Below are 16,146 nucleotides of genomic sequence, written 5' to 3' on the forward strand. Positions count from 1 at the left end.
GTGGCCCGGCCGCTTGCTCACCCTGGGTCCCCGCCACGGGGCTGCACCTGTAAGGGTGTGTGGCAGGGGCTGTGGAGCAGCACTGGCCATACAGGGCGCTCCTGCTGGGGACCGGGACAGGGTACGGAGGCAGAGGACGGGGAGGGCCCAGATCCGAGGCTGCGAGCCCCCACGCACCTCACCTTCTTGCTGGCGGCCACACGCACACGAGACCCAGCGGGAGGCCTTGGCTTCTGGAACGGCATCTGCCCCATGAGCCATGCACTCCAGGATCCACGGTCGCCTGTGCTCTTCCATCCAAAAGACGTCACACGCGGTGGGGCAGCAGGAGCTGGTGTTCGACGGGATGCAACATGCTGGGAAAGCAAGGGCAATTCAAGGCGAATTTTAGTACATTTATCAAAATCACATACACAGAACACGGTACACCCACCACCGCGGCCACATAGTGCGTTTCTACCCTCCTCGGTAGGTATTCTCACCTGGGACACGGTATTCATAAACGGAGGCCTACTCAGCAGCACTGTGGGCGGGCTCGGCTCTACACGAACTTCCAGGGTGGTGGCCGTTCCTCCTTGAGTTTCCTTCGGTGAAGCTCCCGGACGGGCTCCGAGCTCAGCATCCGCAGGGAACACTGAAGCTGCGATGCCACAGACTTTGCAGGGTCCCCAGCACATGCTCGGCCCGGGGTGCGGCTGCAGCATGGGGGCCATGCGCCGGGGCAGGTAAGGCATGCGCAGGGCACGGGCTGGGGCATGGAACACCTCATCGGGTCAGAAGATAACCGCCAATTTTAGTTAGTTTGAATGAGTTTAGAAAAAGGATATTTGGAATGTTTTAAATCAACCTGAAGAGGTCCAAAGATGATTCTTTAAGATTCTAGAGATGGACAGAAAGATCGGTTTTAAATTCCGTCATAGGCAGGCCTGTTAAAGAATCTAGCAAGAGCGCAACTCGAAACAGGACGGACGGTGGGGAAACAGCCAAAGTTGCCTGAGTGCTCCCCGAAACACGCCCCCACCCGCCGCCCACAGGCCACAGCCACAGCTCTGCCCACTCATCTGCGGGTGGGTCTGGGAAAGGCCGACTCTCAGGGCAGGTCCCAGGTCCCCCAGGGGACCGAGAGCTCGCTGCTGACAGCTGGCAGGGACCGGCATCCGAGGAGGACAGCATGACGGGCACTGGTGGGAGGGCCTCCAGCATCACCCATCCCTGGATGGGGTGGGGGCACATGGGCACAGTTGGGCACAGGCACCCGAAGTACTTCTAGACCATTGGTGGCAGGACAGATGGTCTGGCCTCGGCTTCAGGACAGAGGTCACAAAGTGGGGCTTTAGGCAACCCTGCTCTGTCTTCTTTCCCGGTGGTCACTCTGACGTCCTCTGGGACAGCGGACCCAGAGCTGGGGGAGGAGGGCGTCAAGCTCTTCCCCGCGCCGCAGCAGACAGAGGGCAGCCTTACCCGATGATGCGCGGTCCACGCAGGCCCTTGGGGAAGGGCTGTTCTCACAGGGAAACTCCACCATGGCTGCAGATGGCTGCGGTTGCATTCACTTGGGGGAAATACATCAGCTTTTACAGACACAAAATAAAGTGAATTCATGGTTAATGAAAAGGCCTGGAAGTGACAGGCCTGGAACAACGGCTCCTTCTTGTCACAGAACAGGAGCCGCTGGAGAAGGGATGCCCGCCCTGTGGCATGGTGCTGGCGAGCCCGTGCCCCGGCCTGATGGGAAACTCAGGCTCATTCAGGAACCCCCGAGTCGCTGCTCTCGTGTTTCACTTTGGTTCACGTTACGAACACATGAAACAGAAAACACTCTGAAGAGAAAAACTACCTTCTATGAGCAGCTCGAAAACCGAGACCCTTACTTTCCAGTTGAGCCACATCATAATCAGCCAGCGGCAACGTCTTCAGGTCCCTCTGGCTAAGACACCTGCGATGACATTTTAAGAGGTTTTGCTGCCTCATGGTAAGATCGGAGGAGGGGGAGCCACCACAGGGCGGGGTCAGACCCCCGAGCAACCCCCACACCTGTGCCCCTGCCCCATCCCATCCCTCCTGTCCTCCAACCAGCTAGGAGAGCCTGCCGCCCTCCGTGCTGGCCTTCTGGGCTGGAATCCCACGGCCTGAGGGCCCCCCCCATACCCCCCATTCCCCCTCACCGCCGGCCACACAGGGACACTAGCCCCTAGGAACGTCCCCCTGCCCGGATACTTGGAAACCGGCTTCTCCTGCTGGAATGTGGGCTTATGGCCTTGAGACGGCTCAGCCCCCTGGGGGCCGCTCCGCGATCTTTGATTAGGCACAGCCCGGAGCTTGCAACACGCCCCTCTGGCAGCCCCGCGGCTCCAGGTCCAGCTCAGAGGCGTCACCAGCGTCAGGGCTGTCGGGTCGGCTGTGGACACATGCTCTCCTCCGAGGAGAGAAGCCCGGCGAGAGAAGAGGCCCCCGGGAGTCACCTGTTAGGGTCACCTGACGAGAAGAGCAGCCACGTGGAGACCAAATCCATCTATCTCAACACACCATCTGAACACCACGGAGCAAGCGGCCTCCGAGTTCGAGCACCCTGACGTCCTTCCCCGGAGGAAGGCAGGAGCCAGACCGCGCAGTGAGACTGTGGAAGCAGCAGGGGCTCCGCCCGCGGCCACCGCCTAAGCTTCGGCCCTCACCCTTCCCCAAGCCTGGGCCATCCCACACATCGCGTGCCCAGAAGTGCTGTGACCCGGCAGCTGCCAAGCTGGTGAACCGTCTCCACGAACCGAGCAAGTTCCTTTTCTCGGGGGACCTGACACCTTGCCAGGGCCCAGCAGTGCCTCGTGAATGACACCGGAGCCCAATGTCCCCAAACTGGGGCTCTCAGCCCCCTGAGCTGCAGGCCCACCACCACCTCCCACCCAGGACTGGTGGCCCCAAAACCAAGTCAGCGACACACAGAAACACGCACACCAGCTCCCTCAACTTCCAGGGATTGCTTCAGAACGAGGCCGCTAAGGCACATCTGACATACCTTATGGAGAAGATGGGACCAAAAGATGGCAGACAGCCCAGTGTTGGGAAAGCCTCAGCCAGAACCCTCTCTGCAAACCCGCCACTGTTTCCTTGATGCGGGCTGCTGGTCACAGCGAGGGCTGGAGTTGGTGGCCTTTAGTTAGATCGTGACACTGAATTCTCACTGAGAGAAGCCCAGAATCCAGCCTGGGAGAAAGCCTCCGGGATCTCCGTCTACCTCAGTGGCCCTCTACCTTGGCTGCACAGTGAGATTGCCAGGAGCTTGGGAATCTGCTAGGACTAAGCTCCTACCGGACAGGCCCTGCCTGGGTGGCTCAGCCCGGGGCCTCCGCAAAGCTCCTTGGGGGTCTGACTGTGGCACCTCTCCCGTCTGGCGCGGACACGTGCTGAAATTGGAACCCTAACAGCTCAGCCCACAGCCCTGGGGTAACGCAGAGCACGTGACATGCTCATCACTGGCGTCTTCCGGAGGGCCTTCTGCCCCTCCCACACATGAACGTGCACCGCAGTGCTCCCCGCCTGGGCCACGGCCACTGGGCAGCACCCGCATGCCTCTTTCTGGAAAAGACCACAGTGTGAAGAACCACGTCTGTGGCTGGGAGTCACTCGTGCTTCGAGCGGCAGCGGCTGGGATGAGAGCCTTGGGGGTCAGGACAGCAGACTCCCCACCTGCCCCTCCCTCTGGTAGCCTCTCGTCGCAGGGCTCAGGCTGCGTCGAGTGTCCATCGGCAGGTCCTTCTCCTCGCACTCTTAGACCACAGAGCCGCGCTCGGGGCCTCCCTCCCTCACACCACGTGAGGGCCGTACACGCACGTGCACATGCATTCACACATGCATGCACACACTCGTCTCTGTGTACAAGACACTTTTATCAGCTTGGAAGTCATGTTTCAGGTGCCCTTACGGAAAGCAGTACTCGTGACAGTTCTGCGTGTCAGGCTCCGTTCACACTTTCAGAAATAAAAGCCGACGATCAGCTGGTGAACCTTTAAGTACAGTTAGGGTCGTTGGGCTCTGAAGTTTGGGGACTGAAAATCTGACTTAGTGGCTGGGTTTGAATGTGGAGGATAGATGTTAACGAACGCCCAGAGAGCAAAGGTGGTCATCACCACACCAGACCCTCCAGCCGAGGCTCACGGGGTGCAAAGCAGGAGCCGTGTACCCACTGCGCGCCTTCCTCCCACGAGTCCCACCGAGTCCGTGTCCGCCTGTCCCCAGGAGGCCCGAGCACGGCAATCCTAAGAACCTCGTGTTGAGAGAATTTTGGATCTCGGAGTTAAAATAACCTGACTTACTTTTCTTTTATCCAAGAAGTAAAAAAAGTTACAATACGGATACTGGAGATCCCTGCACGTCACAAGGCTGAACGCAAAGCCTCGGAGGTCGTTTCTCTACAAACACAGAAGCATCTCAGGGAAAAGCCAACACACGTCCCTCTACATAAACAGCGTAAATACGAAGGAAGACCTTATTCTGAGGAAGTTTATTGTTACATTTTTGCAGTAATAGATGAGGCACGACTATCTCCTGCTTCTCCAACACTCGATAAAAAAGACAATAATCAAGGATAACAGTGAAATTAAAATAAAAAAATACAAAAGCCGAAGGTTCTGGAGACATAAACAACTACAGTCTATGTGTGGGAAAGCTGTGAATGGTTTTAGTTGAGCCTTGCAAATAGTTTCCTTCCCCAATTCTGATGAAGCCCAGGACTTTGAGCCGGGGCCTTTAGAGACCCCCCCAACCCACCAGGCCGTGGCACCTGCCCTGCTCCCCACGCAGCTCAGTGCGCAGCCCCAGCCTCTCCTGCTCACGTGCTTCTGCTCCGAGGTTAAAGGGGACGGAGCAAGCGTCACGCAGCTGGCAGAGCCCAGGTCCAGGATGGTGGCTCCCCCACTGCCGAGTGGCAGCTGGTGAGGTCCCGACAGTGACTGGCGTGGTGGGCCCGCCACACTGTGGACCTGGCTGGAAGGGTCCAGACTGCATCGAGGGAGCCTGCCAAGAGTGCTCCTTTTCCTTTAAGCCACGGTCATCGGCACTGACCCTGGGTCACATCCTTCAGTTTATGAGAAACCCCAGGAAGCAGTACAAAAACAGCAACGTTTTTTTCCCAGCCAAAAAACCCAAAACCCCAACAAACATGGACACAAAGCCTTGAGCACCAAGAGAGAAAGAATTTCATGTTGTCTCCTCATTAAGAACACTGATAAGAAGGGTGACTCAGGAGCAGGCTGGGCTCCCTTTCCTTCTGGGTCAGCATCTGCCACAAGATTCATGTTTATCTTGCTGGCTGGAAAGGAGCCAGGAGGGAGATGTGAAAGGGACACAGGATCGGGAACAGGGTGGCCTTGGGATGGGGGCCTCACACGCGTTCCTCAGCTACAGTAACGGCCTGGTGCCGGTTAGAGGAAGCTCTGTTTGCTCCCTTTTCAGTGCTGGGGAAAGTGCCAACACACCGGACAGACCTTCCTAGGAGAGGAACACACGGCGGGACCAGCTGGGGATGCAGTGTACTGCCAGCCAGGGAGAAACCCCTGCACAAAGGTAAGTGGGCAAGTGCACGGAGGGGGACATTTGTCCGCCCATGTCCACACTCACGGGCTTGGGCAGCTTCTCCCGCATGAGAGCTATGTCTGGTAGTGTTTGCTGGTGACGTGTGTACATGAACGGAAGCAGGAGACCTCGGTAAGAATCAAGACTTCAAGCAGAGCTGCGAGCGGGGACTGGCTGTCCAAAGGCATCAGGTGGTGGCAGTGTGCAGAAACTCTGCGAGTCTGGGCTTTCTGAAAGGTCAGCTGCGGCATTCCCAGAGGCTCTGCTAGGACTCCTGCCAGTGTTCAGAAGCCCCGAGAGGAAGAGGAAGCGCTCTAGTACCTTCCAAAAGAAGGGAACGTGGGCGCAGCCCAGTGCAGGTGTCGGAAGAGGACTTGCAAGAACAGTCACCTGCAAGGCTGGGGGAGGGAGGGCGGGTGCGCGTAATAGGCACGCCCACTGCCGGCACACTGGCCGTGGGGCATTAAGGCAAGCCCACGCCCACCCTCTAAAGCTGGGGGCCCCTGGCCTGATCTTGTGTGCCTGGATCAGGGTCTCTCAAGGAACCGGAACCAGGGTTTTACAAGGCAACGCGCGCGCTTTGGGAGACGGAGCGGAAACACCCGATCTCCCGCAAACCACCGTGAGGCAAAGCTCTGAGGTTTGTCTGTCTCACGGAAGACTCGCACGTTAGAGGAAAAGCCATCTGCAAGGCTAGCTGGTTTGTGTTGTCGTTACAGAGTGTGTGCGTGCACGTGCACACTGGCCGCTCACACACAATCCTCGATTAAACTGTGTCAGAGAAGGAATATAGTTTCTGTAAAGAGAGAGAAAGCTGTGTTACTAGGTATTACGCATTAATACCAAAGTGACCCCTTGGATTCTCAGTAGTTTGACTACGCCCCGGGTTCAGTAGCTAATGTCTGAGCGTCCATGTCCCTGGGCCTGAAGCGCGGCGGTGTGGCCGGCGTGGCGGCACTCCTGAGCCGGGCGACGGTGGCATGGATCAGAGCAGCCCCCTGCAGGCCTGGGAAGGTGTGACCAGCGGCCGCTGAGGCTGCCATGGATGACAGAGAGGGACGTCCTCTCTCACTGCAGCATGATGTCCTTCAGATTCTCCTGCAGGATGGTGTCCTTCACAGCATGGAACACGAAGCGGATGTTCTCCGTGTCTATGGCGGTGGTGAAGTGGTGGAACAGCGGCTTGCTACGGTTCCGTCTCTTCCGGTCGAAGCACTGGACCAAGTAGCGCTGCACATCCTCCAGCCTGTGCGGGTCGCCCTTGAAGTCTGGGAAGTGCTTCTTGATGCTCACGGTCTTGACCTTCTCCACCAGGAGGTCCATCTTGTTGAGGAAGAGGATTATGGAGACGTTGAAGAAGAGCTTGTTGTTGACTATGGTCTCAAAGATGTTCATGGACTCCACCAGCCGGTTAGTGCGCCTGTCCTCCATGAGCACCTGGTCGTACTCGCTGGAGGACACCATGAACAGGATCGACGTGATGCCGTCAAAGCACTGGAACCACTTCTGGCGCTGGGACCTCTGGCCACCCACGTCCACCATCTTAAAAGGGATTTTTTTAATAACGAAGTCATGTTCCACAATGCCCTTGGTGGCTTTCCGTGCCAGCAGGATGTCCTGCTTGCTAGGAAAGTAATTCTGTAAAATATGGGAGAAGGGAGAAGTTTAGCAGGAGAAGAACCCGGGAAAATAAGGATCAAGAGTCCAACAGACTTGGGTGAGAAGTTGAACCAAACACCAAAATCCACTTCCATCAACAATCAGACGCTGGCCACGGAACGGGAAGCGAAGGCAAGAAGCGGCTCGTTTCAAGCGAGCAGAGGCTCCCAGCGTGAGGCAGGTGGCCGGAACCCCCGCTGTCCGCCACAGCCAGAAACCTCACCTGTGTCCCTGTCCACAGGGTGCTGACCTCCGGGTCTGTTTCTGCCCACAGCCACCTCCTTACTTTTCTGACTTCCAGAGCATGCGCGTTTCCAAACCTTACTGTGAACTAATTTAATCTAGGTTTGCAATGCTGGTTAGATCTCGTCTGCGATACACTTAATACATCATTCCGGGAAGTCTTCGGCAACCCTGGCACTGCCCAGTTCAAACCCTCCAGGACCGCGGTGCACAATCACGCGGGCAACAGCCCCACCAGAAACCAAACAGGGATGACGAGGCCTCTGCATCCAGGGCCTGTTCACAGGGGTGTGAGGGACAGAGAGGCTTCCTTGCTAACACTGCAGGGAGGGGACAGCGAGCCGCATGCGAGGCCCCCATGCAGGAATGATCCAGCTACTTCAACACATAAACAGGGAAAAAAGGAAAGACGAGGGAGAAACCTACAGAGTAGATGACATCTGAGTGACGTGGCCCGACTGTGAAGGATGGGCCTTATGAGGGCGCGGATTCCAACTGCCAAACAAGCCACACACACGGGAAAACGCTAACGAGACAGCCGGGCAGATCCCCGAGCAGACTGGACGTGGGTCTATACTGAGGAAGGCTGCGGACGTCTTAGGAGCAAGCATCGTGGGCAGGATTCTGGAGCCCTGTTACTGTGAAATGACGCGAGGATGCGTGTGCTCCTGGGAGGGGGGCCGGCCTGGGGGCTCATCTGACGATTTGTCCTTGTGTGCGTGTGTTTCTTTCTTTCTTTCTTTCTTTTTTTTTTTTTTTTAAAGATTTTATTTATTTATTTGACAGAGAGAGTGAGCCAGCGAGAGAGGGAACACAAGCAGGGGGAGTGGGAGAGGAAGAAGCAGGCTCCCAGCATAGGAGCCCGATGCGGGTCGATCCCATAACGCCGGGATCACGCCCTGAGCCAAAGGCAGACGCTTAACGACTGAGCCACCCAGGCGCCCCTGTGTGCGTGTGTTTCTCAACATAAAACGTTAAAGGAAATCCTCTGTTCACTAAAGAATTCCTGCGTCCTTCGTGGTATTCAGACTGAGAATGTGAGGGGGAGGAAATGCTCACGCCGTGCATTGACGTTCCCTCCGCCCTGACACGGAGTCGGGAGCTGAGTGAGAGCAAGACATCACAGCCCCATCCACAGTCATCGGAGGTGGGGTGCGGGGCGCCCAGAGATGGTGCGCACACCCGCGTGAGGGGAGCTGCTCGGGCCTCCATGCACACATTTCCTAACCCTGGCTCGCGGCTCTTGGGGTGGGGTCTGTACTCACCAGCTGGCCGATCCGGTCCAAGTTATCCAGAAAGTACTTCACCGACTCACCCTGTCACGGAGGAAAAACATGCAGGGCTCAGTCTTGGTGGAGAACCCTGGTGTGGCCACTAGGAGATCATAACAGAATCACACGAGTATTATTCCACCTCCGTGTAAATGGGAAGACAGATGAAGAATGTACAGACATTTTTAAAAATTAAAAACACAGTTGAAGACATTTTTAAATGCAGTTTCTCTAGGATTCAAATTCAGACCGTGTTTTCAAAGCACCTGGGGTGAGTCTGGTGACCCCTCCGACCGGGCTAACTCCTTTCCAGGCACGCACACTGGCCTGTTCCCCAGCCAGAAGCTTGCGTTAGGACCCCGTGAGCAGTCCTGCTTGGACAGAGATGGCCCAGGGCACCGCACAGGTGGTCTCTAGAAAGGGTGAATCTTCAACAACAGACATGTGACCACACACCTAACAGATTCCAGAAACGGGCCTCACATTCTTCTGCTGCTCCCCATGTCTGTACGACCTGCTTTGCAGCCTAGAACGAGGACAACCTTCAGTCTGGATCCCTGCGGTGGAAGAGTGAACCCGTCACCCCTGGATATTCTCCACTCTGAACGCCGATACAGACACCAGTCTCCGGAGAATGGGCACCTTACGATCACCCAGGACTCTGTTTCAGGAGAAGCGTTTAGAGGGTGTTCAAACACTGACGGGAGCGGAACAGAGGAAGGGGGGAACGCACAGGCGTGGCGATTTGCCCTCAAGAAGCAGAATGCAGACGATTCAGCACGCCGCACGCACACGGAGCACACAGCTTCCCACAGGCTTCCGTGGGAGCCCCGCTGGGGCAGACAGGCCACCGGATGGCGCTGGGTTGCATGGGCTCCCTCACGCAGGCCTGGGGACAGTCACGCCGGGGAAGCCCACGTCCGTCTGCATCACACAGAAGTGTGCAGGTGGCAGGCTGACACTCTAGACTGTTATGGAGGAGACAACTGGAAAGGTGCGGGAGGACAGCTCAAGCCTGGGACTTTGTATAAAATAATACAGAAAACAGAAGAAAATGACAGGAGTAGCCAGCTCCTGACCTGAGTTCTCCCCCAGTCGGTCTCCAACAGGCCCAAAGGAAGACAGTAAGGAGTCAGCTTCCTTCCGTGGGAGTCAGCCATCCCATTTTACGACGCCGGCCTTTTGGAGGATTGACAAGAGCGTGTTTTTCAGGGGCACAGAAACACGCATCACACACACTCCAGCACAGAGGAGGATTCGCAAATGCAGTGCTCCTGAACGGCAGGGTGCGGTGGGCACAGTCTGCGCTCTGCACTAGGGACACACAGGCGGGAGAGACGGCGCCCGGGGCTGCAGGACAGAAACCTCGCTCCCCAGCACCCCACCTCTGCCACTCTGCCGGCCGCACCCTTCGGCATCTGTCCGCCTCTGACACCAGCTTGGGCGTGGAGACAGCGCTCTCCACAGGGTGAGGCAGCTGGTCCGCGAAGGGGCCAAGACGACAAACCCACCCGATTCATGACACCCCCACAACCCTCTCTCAGCCCCCGCTGCCTCCCATTCAGGGACTCTGGAGGTGCAGGGAAGCCGACGCACACTCCAGCGGTCTGCACACCGGGAGGCCAGCTGGTGGCGACCTCTCTCACAGCCCGGGCCACCCTGGGCCACTCTAAGGCATGCAGTGGTGCCAGGCGGAAAGAGAGTAGGATATGCTCCGCTAACAGGGTTTTGGTTTGGTATAAAGTCACAGCAACGCCGATGCCCTGGCCGATGTCCCGTCACCACAGCATGACAACTGTCCCGGGGAGACACTGAGACGTGTGTGCTCACCCCAACAGTACAGGTGTGAAAGGAAAAGTGCCCCCAAGGACACAATTAATGATGAGCTAAGTATAAAGTATTAAAAAGAAGAGAAAGTTATACGTCTCAGTTTGAATGGAAAGATCCTTAGTGAGCTTGAAATCAGGCTCACCCCACCTGCACTCCAAATGTTAGCATCCTTTCACTCCTTCAAAGGTACAAGATTTATCTGGGGCTCTCTGCTACCGCCTCCATGCTCTGGGGGGGTTGGCGCATGAGGAGGAGGAACGCAGTTTTGTGCCAGCCTGCCTCTTCTCGGTGCTAACTCATGGGTCCACGTGCGAGCTGCTCTGGAGCTCTCTGTCCCAGGGAGACAGGCAAGGGGGGAAGAGGAGAATCAGCTTGTTCCAACCCCAAGGAGTTGCTGAGCTCCACACTCCATGGCCCCTCCAGGCTGAGTGGGAACCATGGTTCGGACACTGTGGTTTACCGTCAGGGACTGAAGTGTCCGCCATCGGATTTGACACACAACCTACGGAACAATCATCTGCACGGGGTTCACGGTTCCCAGAGCACCAGCTCCTTAAAATGTCCAGGTTCTAATTCTGATAGACTTCCAACACTGGGAGATGGAGTCATGTCCTCAGAGAAACGGCAAGTGGCAGGAACTTCCAAGGTGCCACCGTGGAATGAACCAGTCAGCACCCGCTGCAGACGGACTGTTGCCCCCCACCCACAATCATGTGCTGAAACCTAGCTCCTAGGGCCATGGTATCAGGCAGCCGGGCGTGGCGGGGTGGTGCCCCCGTGAACGGGGTCAGCGCCCTTATAAAAGAGACCCCAGAGCGCTTCTCCTGCCTCCTGTCTCGTGAGGACACAGCAAGGAGACACTTCCAGGAACCAGGAGGGGCTCTCACCAGACCCCCAGTCTGTGGGCACCCTGACCTTGGGTTTTCCAGCTTCCAGAATCTCTCTCACAATCACAGGCTAGGTATGTTTGTCAGCAGACCAAACAGACGATGGCACCTTGACAAAAAGAGTATCACACGTGGCGAAACAGTCCTGGGGTCCTCTCAATGGCCACTGCAGTCACATGGTCTGACGAGAACACGTACACGAGAAATGGGTTCTTTATAACCCTCCTTGGTCTTTAATAACACCATGGAGTAGACAAGACAAAAACTCATCAGGATGTGCTCAGAGGCCACTAGGCACAGGCTTGACATCAGACTGCCTTCCTGAACAACTCCCAGGAAAACGGGCATTTTTATTACCAGCAGCTGGACGGGTCTGGGGTGCTGGTGGTGGTGAAGAGGGCCGATCAGTTTCAAGCAGCAGCGGGTCTTTTGGGGGCACCTGCAATTGTGCCACAGATGGGGGAACGTGGCCGAAGGCAGTGGGCAGGGCGTGGACAGAGCGCACCCAAAAAGAGAATGAGCTTTTTGGCAAACGGACTCTACTTGACATCTTCCCTGGGAGCACCCAGCACCCACGCCTGCCACAGACGAATCACACGGAGCGGGCTCGCTGCGGCTTCGCAGTTCCTGTCCCCAGCACCAGACACACCCTCCTGCACACCCATCCGTCCACGTGCTGGCGGTCCCTCCGTTATGAGCCAGCCCCGTCAGTGGATACCTCGTGCGCCTCATCCAGCTAATTCAAGACCGCGAGAGAACAGACTCGGCTCTTTCAGCACCGCACGAGACCAGGCCGTCAAGATCAATATCCAGGCCGACTGGTCACACCTGTTTTCCTGCCAGCAATGACACCCGCTCTCCCACACCCTCGGTTCAATTCCTGCCAGCGCCGCAGGCTGATGGGCGTGGTGGAGGCGAGTGTGCGAGCAGATGGGGTAGGGACACCAAGGGAGGGCGGTTACAAAGAGAACACGAGTCTACACTTGGGGCCGGTGCCCTTCCAGTTTGAAATCCTATCTCTGAGCACATGAGGTGTTCCTATAGTTCCTGGACCCTGTGAAGTTGGTGTGTGTTCTAAAATGGGGTCAGTCGCGTGGGATGGAGACACAGGCTTGTCAATGGTGAGCTAGAGGCCTCCGAAGCTTACTTCACTTGTTTAAACATAACAAATTACAAACAAAAATTTTAAAACTGTATATTAAAAGCAACAACAGAGTATTCCAAAGGTCAGATTTTCATTTTTATAACTTAATATCAAATTTAAGACATAATGTTGGCTTAATAGAGATGCTAACCAAACAACATGTTTGAATAGAGAACTTCTACAAATAATTAAAAAAGATTATCTAACTCCCAAAAGGAAATCCTCATCCTGAATTCAGGCTTTGCCAATACCTATGACATCTCACTGGGGTTTTGTGAGAGTAAGTGATATCAGAGCTGTGGAAGTATTCTGGAAAAAGATAAAGGATCATATTAATACACATCATAGAAACAGAGATTCTCAAATTTTACTCTGGGTGCCTGTAAACTGCTAATTTGTGACCCTAAGATATTACGTACAAGATTCACCGTACCAGTTTTATGATACCAAGAGCCAGGGAAGCTCCCACGTGCCCACAGACGGAAGGCTGGCTGGACAAAGCATGGCATCTTCACACGGGGAGTTAGACACAGCTGTGGACAGCGGACGGTTGATACATGGCTACATGAGAGAAGGAGGGGCGAAACAGAAAGTCTCCCTGTCTATAAGAAATGGTTGGGAAATTAAAACAGTTGCTATTTGCCTATATTTAAGAAAGGAGACACAGAAAGATAAACCAGCAACAGATAAAAATGATGAGGTACGGGTAAGGGGAGAATGGGGAGGAGGCACAAGGGCAAAAGCTAGATGCCTTGAAATGTATTTTGACTTTGGAACCATGAAGATATCTTACATAATTAAAAACAAAATTTATTAAAATATCAACCCCTCAGGGGCGCCTGGGTAGCGCAGTCATTAAGTGTCTGCCTTCGGCTCAGGGCGTGATCCCAGCGTTCTGGGATCGAGTCCCACATCGGGCTCCTCCGCTGGGAGCCTGCTTCTTTCCTCTCCCACTCCCCTGCTGTGTTCCCTCTCTCGCTGGCTGTCTCTCTGTCACATAAATAAATAAAATCTTAAAAAAAAAAAAATCAACCCCTCAAAGTGGAAACCAAACCACANGCTGTGTTCCCTCTCGCTGGCTGTCTCTCTGTCACATAAATAAATAAAATCTTAAAAAAAAAAAAAATCAACCCCTCAAAGTGGAAACCAAACCACAAGTGAAGCTCACAGTGTGTCAAGTGGGGGCAGAGCCCGGGACGCTGGCTGCCTCGCACTTCTGCTCCAGGACGTGCAGGTGCGGGGGAAGCTGGCCTAAGGCTGGCTCGTGCTGGCGGTCCTGCCTTGCCATACGGACGTCCCCGTGCTTGTGAAGTCCCCCACCCCAGTTCCCAGGGACAGCTGCCCCCTCCCATCCATGATTAAGACCCCAGGAAAAGGTCAAGAGTGGGTGCTCTATAGTGCCAGGCCCCTCTCATCTGCAATTTTTTTCTTCAACTGAAGTCAAATTCACATAACATAAAATTAACCATTTAAAGGTGTGTACAGGGGCGCCTGGCTGGCTCAATCAGTGGAGCACATGACTCTTGATCCTGGGGTTGTGGGTTCGAGCCCCACATTGGGTGGAGAGATTACTTAATAAAACATAAAAAAAAAAAATCCTGAAAAGAAAGTGTATGTAACACAGTGGCATGTAGTGTATTCAGTGATGTGCAACCACCAGCTCTGCCATGTCTGAAAACACTGTTGTCACCCCCAAGGGCACTCCCGTGCCCAGCAGCAGTGACTCCCCTGTTCCACCCCGCATCACGCGCTCACGGTTCACCCATGTCGCAGCAGCTGTGTGTGCCCCACTCCTTTCTACAGCTGATACCCCCCGACGGGCGCGCCATACAGCGTTCACCCATCTGCCAGTGGACGGGCAGCCGGACTGCCTCCAGCATTTGGCTACTGTGAGGAACACGGACGCAGAAGTTTTCCTTTGAACACCTGTTTTCAGTCCGTTTGGGCATATGTTCCACCTAGTAGTGGAATTTCTGGGTCCTGTGGCAATTCCACGTTTACTTTCTGAGGAGCTACCACACTGTTCCACAGTGACGACACCCGTCGGCATCTGCATCAGCAAAGGTAAGGAGGTTCCTGTCCCCCCGGCACTCGCGAGCCGCCGCGTGTTGACCTGTAGCCGCACTGCGGGTGTGAAGTGGCGTCTCACTGTGATCTTGTCTGGGTTTTAAGGGTGGTGCTGTCTGTACATTGTGAACTTTGCGGGTGTGTGAAGAGCTGTTAGGCTCATTCCTGAAACACTTCCGCACGGTTACTAGTACAAATTCTAGACTCAGCCTCGACAACCACAGATTTATTCATCTGTACCACAGGGACCACTACAGAAAAATAAGCTAGAAAGAAATTCCAGAGCATGATTTTAGACATTCTTTTCCTTCAGATAAGCAAGCACCTCCATCAGGGGATGACGGGAGCTGGGAGTGGGGGTGCGGAGGGAGAGGGCTCAGCGAGCTCCTAAAGGTTTCTGCTGCAGAATCCCACACACAAAGAACTTCCAAGTTGTCCCTCCAGTCCTTACAAGAAGACAAACGGTGAAGAAGCTGAAAACCAACAAGCCTTCTTAGATCCATCCCAGATTTGATGCTACAGGGCAAACTGCTGCCCCCCACCTTGGAGAGGCAGGTGAATACAGAGACTTACAGCTTACTGGGGACAGAAGATGCAGCTGCAGCCAGCCACGGATACGTTATGCCGGACTTTCACCAGAAAATGACAGCGCCCGCTAAAAGGCAAAACTCACAACCTGAAGAGACGAGGCAAGCATCGGACCCAGACTCAGATATGGCACAGGTTTTGGAATTAACAGACCGGGAATTTAAAATAATTATGATTTACACGCTAAGGGTTCTAGCGCAAGAACAGGTGGGAAATGCAAGCAGGGAGAGGGAAACACCATGAATCACATGGAAATAATACTAGAAACCAAGAAGAAATCACAAAGTACATTAGAAAATATTTGGGGGGCCCCTGGGTGGCTCAGTCAGTTAAGTGTCTGCCTTCAGCTCAGATCATGATCTCAGGGTCCTGGGATGGAGCCCCGCACCAGGCTCTGTGCTCAGTGGGAAGTCTGCTTCAGGATTCTCTCTCTCCCTCTGCCCCACACCCCCCATGCTCTTTCTCAAATAAACAAATAAAATCTTAAAAAAATACTTTCAGACACATTTAATGTATTATTTAGGGGAGAAATCTGTACCTCTACATGTTAGTATTAGTGATGTAGGGAAGTGCTGAATCACTACGTTGTACACCTGAAACTAATATAACACTTTATGTCAACTACACTGCAATTAAAATTAAAAAAATATTTATACTAGAAAAGAAAAATGATCCAAAGTCACTGACTGAAGTTTCTTTCTTGAAGAGCCTAAAAAGAACAAAGACAACGCAAGGTAAGTAGAAGGAAAGAAATAATAAAGACCACCTGTCACTTTAATAGGAAATGGACACGCAACGAAAAAAATCAGCGGGGCTCTTCAAAAAGGCCAACAGAATGTACAACGTGCTAGCCGGAGTAATCCAGTAAGAACAAGGGGAATCACTAGCGTCG

At 54.5% G+C, this 16,146-nt stretch overlaps 1 protein-coding gene and 1 long non-coding RNA gene across 3 annotated transcripts in view; both read right to left on the reverse strand.

Moving 5' to 3' along the window:
• LOC117804105 overlaps positions 1-1,963 on the reverse strand; it is a 7,223-nt gene extending 5,260 nt beyond the window's left edge. The window contains exons 1-2 of the long non-coding RNA XR_004628302.1: positions 483-1,963; positions 183-356 (exon numbers count right to left, since the gene is read on the reverse strand). This is a non-coding gene — a long non-coding RNA (uncharacterized LOC117804105). The remainder of the gene's footprint in view (positions 1-182; positions 357-482) is intronic.
• Positions 1,964-4,476: 2,513 nt separating this feature from the next.
• GNA12 (G protein subunit alpha 12) overlaps positions 4,477-16,146 on the reverse strand; it is a 114,264-nt gene continuing 102,594 nt past the window's right edge. For both annotated transcript variants that reach the window (XM_034669731.1, XM_034669732.1), the window contains exons 3-4: positions 8,733-8,783; positions 4,477-7,203 (exon numbers count right to left, since the gene is read on the reverse strand). In XM_034669731.1, the coding sequence (XP_034525622.1) occupies positions 6,634-7,203; positions 8,733-8,783 (621 nt within the window). In that variant the 3' untranslated portion in view covers positions 4,477-6,633. The remainder of the gene's footprint in view (positions 7,204-8,732; positions 8,784-16,146) is intronic.

Source organism: Ailuropoda melanoleuca, chromosome 10 (genome assembly GCF_002007445.2).
Source record: "Ailuropoda melanoleuca isolate Jingjing chromosome 10, ASM200744v2, whole genome shotgun sequence".
Taxonomy (NCBI): Eukaryota; Metazoa; Chordata; class Mammalia; order Carnivora; family Ursidae; genus Ailuropoda; species Ailuropoda melanoleuca.